At 36.3% G+C, this 12,296-nt stretch overlaps 1 protein-coding gene across 5 annotated transcripts in view; it reads right to left on the bottom strand.

Annotated features, from left to right (window-relative positions):
• Window positions 1–12,296, bottom strand: part of STX18 (syntaxin 18) — a 58,968-nt gene that overhangs the window by 17,805 nt on the left and 28,867 nt on the right. For 2 of the 5 annotated variants that reach the window (XM_030948208.1, XM_030948210.1), the window contains exons 2-3: window positions 7,312–7,379; window positions 1,383–1,525 (exon numbers count right to left, since the gene is read on the bottom strand). In XM_030948208.1, the coding sequence (XP_030804068.1) occupies window positions 1,383–1,420 (38 nt within the window). In that variant the 5' untranslated portion in view covers window positions 1,421–1,525; window positions 7,312–7,379. Of the gene's footprint in view, window positions 1–1,382; window positions 1,526–7,311; window positions 7,380–9,426; window positions 9,525–12,296 lie in introns of those variants that run through there. The other 3 variants (XM_030948207.1, XM_030948211.1, XM_030948209.1) reach the window with 2 other exon arrangements.

Below are 12,296 nucleotides of genomic sequence, written 5' to 3'. Positions count from 1 at the left end.
AGTAAACAAGAAACAGAATACTTTTCCTTTTATAACTGCTTACAGCTTACATAGTGTCTGGTACCAGTGCTTTTGAACATGAGCTGGTCAAGGCACTCAGAGAGAAGGATACCTGAAACACAACCTCCTTGGGAAGGCAAGAATGGAGTCATACAATCACAGCCCATTATGTCAGAACACATATGGCATCCACTACTGCTAACAGGGTACTGAAGTCCCCACTGCATTCCCCAGTAAATCTGCACACAGATTATACTGAAAATCCATTTAATTACCATCCTCTACTGGAAGAGGAACCAGTCATTAAAATAAAATAGGTCAAAGAAAACCAAACCCACAAAACAAAAACCAACAGAACAGAAAAAAAACCCCCAGCTGTGCCTTGTAGGTCAGAGATACAAATGGATGCTCAGAAGTGCACTGGCAGTATCACAGCAGTGGACTGCTCCATCACTAGATCAAGAAGGGCCAAGCAAATCAGGTTTTTTAGAGGCAATCAGAATAATTAGCAAGATATACACAGAAAATGAATGGCGAAAGGAAGAAAAGAAGTTCCTCTGGATTTTCATCCTTGCCAATATGAGAAAAATTCGTAAGAAACTTGGGCTAGAAGGCAACCCGGTTTATTTGTGATTTTTAACAGTAGGTGAAGAGTACAATGAAGACAGTGACCATCAAGTAGGCAGATTTCATCAGTCTAGAAAAATGAGTAGGTCAAATTTCAGAGAAAATGCAAACTTAAAAAGGCAAAGAAAATAATTCAGATGAACTAGTAGTTTTCATACAGAAATTATATTATAATTTGCAATTCTGCCCTTGATTAAAAGGAGGAGTAGACAATTCAGTGAGAGATCTACTGAGTTTTGTTGAGCTCAAACAGAAAGATCAGAATACGAAGTGCAAATTAGTTCTGATTTCTATTGACAATTCTAAGGGAACACAGCATGCAGGGACACACTCAGAAAGGGATCAAGTGCAGGATGAGACACAAGTGGGAAGGGATGCCAGTGATAACAAGAGATTGCTCTGCAAACATTACCATAAGAAACACTTAAGAATGTGGTCTTGGCTTGTTACTCAAGTGAGAAATAAAATTATATTCAGAGTACAGATTAATTCTAGATGTTTACTGCTTTGTTTTGGTTGGGGTTTTTGGCACTAACTTTCATCAAGAATGTCACTTGAAAGCTGTACTTACTCCTCCTTTTAGCTTACTGCATCTGGACCAAATTTAATACCTCTGTCATTTTAAAAAGATCCTAATGCTTTGCTGATATTATCATCAGCAATAGCAAGTATCAGATAATGCATTAGGGAATAGGCTGCTGAGTGAACTGTGTGAGAGAGAGAGCTACATGAACCAGGTCATAGCACAAGTGTACCTGACGGTGCAGTGGCTCCTGGTGAAGTGCATATCCATCCTATCTGTGTGACAAAGCTGTGCTCTGGAACGAACTAACCAACTTCCAAACAAGCCCAGGGTGTGTGCACATTCATACAGTGTGCAGAGACAGGAGAGCCAGCCCTGGAACAAAACGGGAAATGCATCAAATGACAAGACGGCTCCTCACTGCCAAGAACTAGGAGAGAATGAGCAAATGACACATTGATAAAAAGACAAAGGTCAGCAACTATCTTTGAAAATAGCGTTAAAGGGACAAAAAAGAAGTGCAGAACACTTGTAGACCACTCAGTATAGAAAAGTACAGGAATAAATAAATAATATTTAGGCACTTAGGAAAGAACAAAAAGATTACCAGTACCCAAGATGTATCGGTAGTACATCATAGTCAGTGTCATTTACTGCTGGGATGCAGTAACAGGTCTTATGGTTGGATGAAAAGCAATCACTGCTATATTTTGGTGTGGCTCTTGTTATCATCTCACATAACATTCTCACCAGTGAATAAATGAGTTAGAAGAAATAAGCACCATATGAATGTGAAACTGCAAAGTTGAATGTGGGGGTAGATATATACCAAAACAGAAGGAAACACTGAGTTCTGTTTTACAGGATTTTGTCCTGAATCTGATGCTATTTAATACTTTCATTAATAACTCAGCAGAATGGAATATATACTTACTAAACTTTGAGAGGCATAAAGTTAAGCAAATTAAAACTGTATCAAGAGGACAAGACTTCAATTCAAAACAATATTGCCTGAAGAAACGACACGAAGAATTTGAATAAGGAATGGTCAGAAGCTCTTTGCTGCAGCAAGAACAATTATCTGAACCCACAGAGAATGGGGAACAACTGATTAGGGAACAGTTCTTCAGAAAGTCATCTGGGATCATGCTGGATCATAAACCAAACACAACAACAACAACATACTGTTGCATAAAAAGTCATCATTACAATGGGACACGTTATTCTAGTAACATAGATATGGAAACAGGAAAAAGCAGAATGAGAATATGAAATCTTCACTGAAATAAATATTTTAAAGCAAGCAAAACACTAGTCATTCTCTTTTTGGAAGTTTCGGCTATAGTACTTCCAGCCTAACATTTCTGTGATTCTATTTTGGTGGCAAATCACAAGGAAGCAAAGCTGATGTTACATCAGCTTTTGGAATTAGTAATTCTGCTGCTACATAAAATATCTTCTGCTTACTAATCCAAAAAAGGTAACAAATCAAGAAGAAAAATTTGATTTTTCTCCAACAGTGTATGACAAAAGAGAGAGAAGCAATAAGCAGAAACAAATCAGTTGTAAAATAGTAGAGATTTGCCCAACTTACCACCTGCAGATATTGGCCAGCAAATCCATACAGAAATGCTAGCCATGTGCTAAGTGCCCATACGAGTATGGATAAGCTTAGCTGCAAATGCAGCAGTCATATTCTTCCCTTTGGGCATCTAGTATATTTTAAATTCTTTGATTTCTTACTTAATTAAGTTTTATGCATTTTCATTTACTGCCTTTTTCCATCCAAATGCTGTTTGACATAAATCCAAGCTAAAGGTCTATGATTCAAAGGACAAAACATTCCACAACATTTTTACCTAAGTTTTCTAATTCTGTGTGGAAGCCCCAGCTACCAGAATAGGCAACACAGGCATACCTGAATTAGCACCTTCAGTTTTGTAAAATATTGCTGGGATATTCCAGAGTCCTACTATGAAAAATTATTATTTCTGAAATGTGATATATGAATTTAGTGTAATTAAAAAAAAAGATAAATAATTTGAAAATAATACCCCAGAGAACAGAAAAATATACTACTCCAGGAAGAAAGTATTTACAGATCATCTACATGATATTACTACTTCAATACAACAAAACAAGCCTTACTTCTTGTAAAAATGGGACTAAGTCAAGAAAAGAATGCAGCCTGGCATTGTACAGGAGTCAGTAAAACACTATTTTTAGAGTCCTTTAATGGCTACTTCTTTTATTGTCAAATACAAGGAAACACTCTCCACAAAACACTGTGTAAGCATTCAATGATTTTCTATTAAGTGGCAAATGATGTAACTGATTTATTGCCTTGAGACAGAGAAATCCTTAAGACAGATAAATGCTAGAGCAGGAGGCATAATTACTGGGCACTAACAGTATTTTTTAAGACAGAAAGATAATTTGTTAATAATTTTTCCAGGTGTATTATCTGCAATTAACAAATGTTCAAACACTTAACTGCACAGAAGGACTACAGAAGCATGTAATGAAGATACACCAAAAGCCACCCATGCAGCCTTTCTGGTGGAAAAAGTGACATTTCTATTCAGAAGTCATCTACACTACACTGATCAACTACATAAGTATCTTTGCAGTTGCAAAACACAATTAATTAGATGTCTAATAATCCCAGACAGAAAGCTCTTCTGTCAAGTATTTTTCTTTTAAGTATGAGGTGTTCTGTGAAAAAAAAATCTAGAATTCTCTCAATTCTTTTCCAGTGTCTCATTAAAACACTAGGAATAATGACTGGTCCTTGAAACTGCCTAAACCCTGAAAGCTCCTTCAGAGAAACTGAAGGCTGTGAAGGAATCCCAAGAGGAATATTTCAAATTTCCAGGTTTTAGGGCACTACAGCTAGTTCTCCTTGAAATATATTTAACACAAACATATGAATTGTCTTGGTGGTTCAGTGATCAAAAACATGAAGAAGCTTGTGATGAAAAGCAAAGGCACAAGTTAAGTTGTTCACAGATGAGACATCAAACAAGTACCAAAGACTGAAGATGGGATCTCTCCTAGCACAGTGTAAAAAGCAGTGTAGGAAAGCATTACAGCAAATGGACTGAGAGGAACAATGCAGAATGTACAGCAGTCAATATACTAAAAATGGGACCTCATCTGAAAGGAGTTATTGCTTAACAAGAAAAAATGAAAAAGTGCCCATATCTTATTAACAACTTCAGGACTCAAGAGTCCCTGTCTTCTCCTTTCCAGGAAGAGTGATCAACTTGTGTGTACTGGTTTTGCTTAGGATAGAATTAATTTTCTTCCCAGCAGCAAGTACAGGGTCTGTGTTTTGGATTTCTGATGGAAACAGTGCTGATAACTCAGGGATGTTTTTGTTATTGCTGGGCAGTGCTTACACAGAGCCAAGGCCTTTCCTGCTCTGCATCCCACCCCACCAGTGAGGAGGGTGTGGGTGCACAAGGAACTGAGAGGGGACACAGCCAGGGCAGATGACCTCAACTGACCACAGGAATATTCCAGATCATATGGTATTCCAGATCCTATGGCTTCATGCTCAGCACATACAGCTGGGGAAAGAAAAGAGGAAGGGTGGGGGGACATTGGGAGTGATGGCATTTGTCTTCCCAAGTCACTGTGATGGAGCCCTGCTCTCCTGGGGATGGCTCAACACCTGCCTACCCATGGTGAATAAATTCCTTGCTTTGCTTGGGTATGTGGCTTTTCTTTCACTATAAAACTGCCTTTATCTCAACTCATGAATTTTCTCACTTTTACTCTTCTGATTCTCTCCCCAGTCCCACTATGGTGGAACTGAGCGAGTGGCTCTGCAGGGCTGAACTGCCAGCTAGGGGTATAAAGTGACAAAAAATTCCTTATCACAGAGGTCAAAAACCCTACATGTAAGAGAAAGGAAATAAATCCTAATAAACAGGAGAGGATGAAGGTGCAGTTGCCTGTAAGCCAGCAAGCTTAGATCACTACATCAAGAATTTCTTGTGTTTTGCCACTTAGCTATTTTGTAGGTAATAGCCAAATCAAGAAGAAAGAAAATGAAAAAGTAATTACTAAGTCACTTTAGGTATTTCTGTTAAGTAGTTAAAGCCTGATATAATAGGCCAGGGCCTTGGTTTCAAATAACCACTCTTTCAACTGACTTTCTCATTGCTAAAAATTTTCCTCTAAAATGAATTAAAGACATACCCTCTGTAGCAGGATATTTCATGTATGCCAAAAATAAAAACTCCATTATTAAAAAATTCATAGTCTTCAAAAGTAAGGTCAAAGAAGCAATCAAAAATCTGATTGTAACACATAATGAAGTTTTAAAAGGCACACAATAATACAACTTGGTAACTCAAAAGCTCAATTTCACCAACACATTGTGCTATAGTTGGGAAAACAAACAGCAGGACTGACAAATTACAGAGTAATAATTTTCTTAATGAATTTTGACATCTCCTACATAAATTTCAGCACAGCCTTTCAGTATTAAATTGTTCAAAAACTGTCCTCATTACTTGAGTATTGAAGAGTTGTTAAAACTGCTGTGAGTGAGGCATTTGCTAAGACTGCAAGACTGACAGCACGGATACTATGATGCTCTTTGTATCCATGAAGTAGAACAGCACAAGTATTCTAGTGTGGAATTTGACATCTTTATGTCAAATTAAACATAAGCAATTTAAGTTTGACCACTAGGAACAGAATCAATGCAATCACAGATGAGATCTGCAGGATTATTTTATGGTTTAATAAAGTAAATGACAATTCTCTCCTCTCCTTAAAGGAAGACCTGGGTGGGGGGAGAGGAAGGTGGAAAGCACTGAGAATTACCATGATAACTTGTTGTAACTTGTTTACAAAGAGAGCATTAAAAACTTCTGGAAATCAAAATAACCTGGACACATTTTTACTTTAACCACTTCCATTTTATGCACACTATTGTTAATAAAATACAAACACTATCCAAAATTTAACCACTACTGACTGCTCCTGCTGGAATTTGCAGTTTCTCAACCACTGCATGCACATGAAGTTTTCACACAGTACACGCAGTTTTGTCAGTATTAAATTGCTGGCTCCACCTAGTGTTGCTCATGCCCTATTCCTGCAGGCACTGAAAAGCAGAGAGCCAGTTGTAACATGGAGCTGAGCACTACTTCTGCTTGCTCCTTGGAAACGGCATCCCTGACCCACCTCACACACAGAACTGTGCACACCCTGAGCAGCATTTTCACCAGCACTGACTGAACAGCTCCCACAGCCTCTCACTTATAAAAGAGGCCATCTTCCTTTTTTGTTTTGTTCTTAAAATAACAAAGTACACCTTTTAAATTCTTGTGGAGACAAAAAAGTGTGTCAGAAGTCTTCTGATAACTTGCTCAGAACACACTTTGACTCCACTGATGAGGTAGTATGGCTGTCACTGTGACAGACCACTTCAAGACTAGAGTTGTTTCTCACAAAAACTGTTTCTCCTATATGGACTGAGCCTAAGGAACAGCAGGTGGCTCATCTATTCTTATTGTCTTTTCCTAGGAAAGGATACATATCTGGATAGCACTTCCATTTGGTATCTAGGAAGCTTTTAATCCAAACTGATTTCAGGCTGCATTTTATCTACCTTGATTGAAGCAACAGCTCAGCTTTAGTCAGAGCTGTGTCAGAACTGGAATGCAGACAGGGCTGATCCACCCAGTTTGTATGTATCAAAGTATTGCTACAAAGCAAATTTTACATTTCTCAAATGCTACAATGATTTGTACTCAGTTAACCAAAATACAGGCTGCACTAATATTTAAATCTTATGATAACTTGACTTAGTATCTGCAGACCAGAAGATACTATGTTTTTCTTACAAACTTGTAAATTTGTATTTTAATCTTCTAAAAATCCTACTACTAAAGTTACCAACAAGTAAACAGATACAGCAGTTTTGAATCCTCTTCAAATTCTGAGCCTCATTTTATTCAGGTGCCCTGTTTTCTTGTGACAGCACTATTCTTCCATCTTATAGTGGTTTACAGTAAACCAATTAAAAACAATCTCTGGTTTGGTTTTACTCATTATGCCTATAGGTTTTAAATCTGTTCACTTTATAAGCATTAAGATAAATAAATATTAGATAAACCCATTTAAACACAGTGCAAACTTACCTGTAAGCATTAATGTAATCTTTTCTGTGTTGTAGAAGAAAATCTTTCAGCTTTCCAATATGAGAAATCTAAATGAACAGAAATCGTAAATTTCAGATTATTTTATATTTGAAGTTCAGTATTCCACACTTCAAACATGAATTCATAAATTTCTTATTCTACAACTAAATAGAATAATAACATTTACTCTTTTATACTAGAATTTTCACATTTTCCAAGCAGTAAATACATAAAAATAATCTAAAAAAATCTGTTGTACAAAGGTCTAGCTTGGAGAACAGCAGGAAAAATACATTTCTTCTTCCCAAAGAAAATAAACTAAACAATAAATATAACTACAATATTAAACATTTAAAATATTAAACATGGTAACACAAAACATTATCTAAATTTTCAATCCAGAATTTAATTATTCCAGAATTTAATGTACACTTTGGAAATAAATTCATTTTGGAAGACCACACAAAAAATTTTGCAACTCTTTACTGATCAGATAAACACATTCAAGTCCGGCTATCAAATCTTGTACGGCAAGGTACTGACCCCTCCCCTTCTACTTTTGCCCTAACACAGTGACCAGTTTGTGCCCAAACTAAAGTGGTTTCTCTACTATCTGAAAATCATTAGTAAGCTTTGCCAGATCATACATCCCAATCTAATTTCCATTTCTGAATTTCCACTTCACTCTGGATAACTTTTACTATAAATCACTTTATTTTCTTTTTTCAGAAATCTTTACAAAGATCTCTTGGAAAGCCAAAAAAAACATCTGAAACAACTTTTGAAAACTTCAGTCTAATTTTAAAAATTTGGTGTAGCATAAGATGCTGCTTATTTTAGAGAATGGAGGAACTACAGAAGTGTAGCTTAATTCATCAGGGAACTGAGAAGACATGATGGAGAGTGGGAAAAGGGAATTCTACACATTAGCAGTATATATTTTCTGAGGCAACTTCCAAAACTATATTCTCAAATATTAATTAATAACTCAGTGTAAACAAAGCATGCAATGCATTTTGCAAAACAAACGTTTTTTTCGTTTACAATAAATACAGTTTACTCCATGTATCTGGGAAAAAGTATCAGAAACTGTTCTAGTCTTAAAATCCCATTTTCATGCAAATGATCTTTGCAATTAAACAAACAGAAAAACCACAGAGAAAGAACACAGAATAGTTTGATAAATAGAAGATTAATTTCCCCAATTATTTTTTTTTTCAAAAGCAGCTCTTTGAAAAAAAGTGCAAGGAAAAAATATACTTAGTAAGACCACAGTAATCTGTACAACTCAAGGTAAGTGTTTCCTTGTGCAAATAAATAAGCCTCCATTTCCCTATTATTATTATTTGCTCTGTTTCAGTTTTACTATAATTCATCATATTGGAAAAGGATTTTCCTAGTTTTCATGTCTCAAGTTTTTTGTGTGATTATCACAGGAAATTTCATCCCATTCATAGCAAACTGAGTTCTGTCAGTACCTTCAGGAGTTTCCCAAAGTGTGTTAGCACTATTATACACAGCAAGAAGGAAATACCGCAATTGCTACAAGACCAATGAGGCACAAAGAGTAAAAGAAACCATTCTACAGATATTCCTTCTCATCACCACTTGAACTTATTATTTGTACAGTCATCTCTTTCTCAGCTCAGACTTGGTATGTGATCAAATTTGCTGAATGGATAAATCAAGCTTGACTATGAAAGCAAAACATCTAAAACAGTTATACAGTGTTCCAGTGGAACAATCATCCTTAATAGGCAGAAAGAAAGTACTACAGAGGACAACACAAATGTAAAATAAGAAACGCTCCAAAACATTTACATTAACGCACGAGAAACCACTAAACTAGAATACAGATAAGCAAAATTTTGTAAGCAATAAATCTTCATATTACTGCAATAGTTACAATTTAGGAGTGATTAACAAGCAGAAAGAATCAGAATGACAAGCAAGAGCACTGTCTTACAGTAATTAATTCATCTAGTCACAAAGAGCATTCTATTTAGGCTAAAATTGTCATCATGTGTTTGAATTGCACTGACCCCACTTTGCCTCTCCTTCATTTGTAAAGCTATTTTCATGAATTTAGAATGACACCATTATGCCCATACTCACATCAAGCTCTTAGTTCCCAAGATTTGCATCAGAAGTGAGACTTCTTGTTTTCGTTTCCCTCAAATTCTAACAGCATCTTCTGCAATCCTGCACTGCAGATATTTCTTTCTCCTTTTGTTACCATGTACTACTGGCATAGCTTTGAATTCAATTTGTCATAACCATATGAAAAAAATTAACTTTTTTTATTAAAACAAGGTCTCGCTAGTATTAAGGGGAGGGAATGCTAATTTTATTTTACAAAACTGATTGGTTTTCTGTATGATGCTCGAATTTTTGTAGATACAAAATATCTCACATTATACAAAGAGAAATCCTGAAGATACCTCCAGGGTCATCAACTTGCAATTATTCTGGTGTTATCAAAGGCCAACCATATACTCTTTACAAAGTTAGCAAGCTTCAGCCTAAAGGGAATAAAGCTTCTCCCTATTACAACTGAGTGGCTTTATTAGAATCCTATTGCTCTTATTACTGTCAAATTATTGTCTAATTCCCAGCTTTATTGATTACCAACTTCTATACATCTCTTCTTGCTTCAGAATGGTCCTTCCCCTTAAAAGTTCTGTTTCCCTGCATGTGTGATAGATAGATAGATAGATAGATAGATAGATAGATAGATAGATAGATAGATAGATAGATAGGTAGATAGATAGAATCAAAATCAATCAAATCTAAAGATAGAATCAATCAAATCAAAAGATAGAATCAAAATCAATCAAATCTATCTATCTATCTATCTATCTATCTATCTATCTATCTATCTATCTATCTATCTATCTATCTATCTATCTATCTATCTCTAGCCCAGAAAAACAACCCCAAGCTTTTATTTCCTTCTCACAAAACAGTTCTGAAGTTGCAGAACTCACAGCTTCCCTCTGCATTTGTTCCAGTCAGTATCCATCCATTTCCAATGCAAATGACTAGAAGGGAATTCACTGGTGTTGGTTACTTTGTAACCATTTCTGCTGGAAACACCTTTTTTTTCTACTAATTTTTCTACATCCCATATGTATCTTGCTTTTACTCCAATGGTCTATTTTCCTTATTAATTTAGCCTAGAGTCCATGACTAAACCATTCCTCATTTATACTCCAATTGCATGACAAATCCACACTTTTTGCTAATTTTCTTTTTATTAAAACAGCTGAAGAATATTTTAACTTTAGGAAGGTTTTAATACCAGTAGCAACTCATTGTGAACTTGGCCAAACCTAACTTTATCTCTGTAAAGAAAGTCTTCCCTTCTTGCAACAGTTTTCTGGCCATTCTCACCCTGCTGTCCACTGCCTCTGGGATGAATTTTTGTATCTTCTCTTAATTAATCTTTCAAGTAGATCTAGTAGAATTTTAAATCCCACTTGCATTTCAGCACACTCATTTTTCCACTCCATTTACCCATCCATCATAACTGCAACTTCCAATTTGCTCTACATGCCTGTTTTCAAAACATTTTTACCACCACTTGACACAGGTGTCAAAAGGATAGATGAGAGCAATTTGAAGAAGCACAAACACATCTGAGTATTGGCCTCTCGTCATGATTCTCACTTTTTGCATCTGGAAATTTACTTCCTTTTTCTCCCAAAGTCTGGAGCAAAGAAATAAGCCTTTCCTTCAGCCCTAAAATAAAGAAATTATTTCCTTCCTTCCCCCCCACCCCAACAGAGACAGAAGGGCTTAGAGAAAAGCCCCTCATAGTTGCAGCACTCTTGCACTACATAACAACTTATCTTACAGGGAGGAACACTGCTGAATTTCCTGATAACTGACATTTCTAGGGGAATTGGGGAATAAAATACCTTTCCTCACAATATTGTGAGCACCAGTTATATCATTACAGCAACAGCATCTTCTTGAGCTTCTGTGCACTACCAGAACACAGTGGGTTATGTTCCTTCTAACAATGAAGACTACTTAGGAAACTCCAGGCTCTCCCTCTTCTCTTCCCATTCCCACTGACCCTCCCTTGAGGGTCAATATCACACCCCAAACCACTGAACTTACTTTTTTTTTTTTAATTACTCTTCTGGAAAGAACTGGTTTCTTTCATTTCAGCTCCACAAATACCTGCACCAGCACAAGGGAGGTGCTGAATAATACCAGTAGGGAACTTCCTACAAGATGCATCTGCCATGAATGGATCAGGTATATTTAATTAAAACCTAAAAAAATCAACATGATAACCTCCTAAACTCAATTACTGAATCTGGAGACTCCAGATGTTACTTAAAAACTCCAAACTGTAGTTCTAATCATACCCAATTGATTCTCTACAGTGAAGCAGCAGCAGTTTGCCACTATGTGGCAAACAAAAGCATCAACATCACGCAAGTGAAAAACACTATAAATTCACATTAAAGCCTGTAACATAACTTTTTAAAAGTTACTTTAGGTTCCAGTTTGGACTTGATCCCCACAGTAAACTATCTCTTTAACATATATATCTGTGTTTTGTTGCCAATACAGATTTTTTTTAACAACACTTAATAAAGCATAAAAGCAATTATTGCATCGAATGCAGGTCTGACACAAAAGGAAGCTGTGAATGGCTGCCATCTGCTACCACAGGTGGCATGCATAGCTCTATTTATACTTGGGGCCTGCACTAGAAATGGTAGATGTTCCTCTGTTTAGAGATTTTTGTAATGATTTCAGAGCAGGCTAAGTTATTTAAAAAGATAAGAAACAGGCAAGCATTGACTCCAAAGCAATCTTGATGAGAGGCAGAGGCTTTAGAACAAGACGCTGACTTTGCTTCCTTCAGTCTCTTAGCAATACATACAGCATTGCTTTCCACTCCAACAAAGAATTGATCACTCATGAAACAGTAGGGTCCAATTTGCATGCGTTTAACCCACTGCAAG

The sequence above is a fragment of the Camarhynchus parvulus genome, chromosome 4 (assembly GCF_901933205.1).
Source record: "Camarhynchus parvulus chromosome 4, STF_HiC, whole genome shotgun sequence".
In the NCBI taxonomy this organism is placed as follows: domain Eukaryota; kingdom Metazoa; phylum Chordata; class Aves; order Passeriformes; family Thraupidae; genus Camarhynchus; species Camarhynchus parvulus.
The sequence above is the reverse complement of the archived record's forward strand: the minus strand, read 5'-3'. Positions and strand labels throughout refer to the sequence as shown.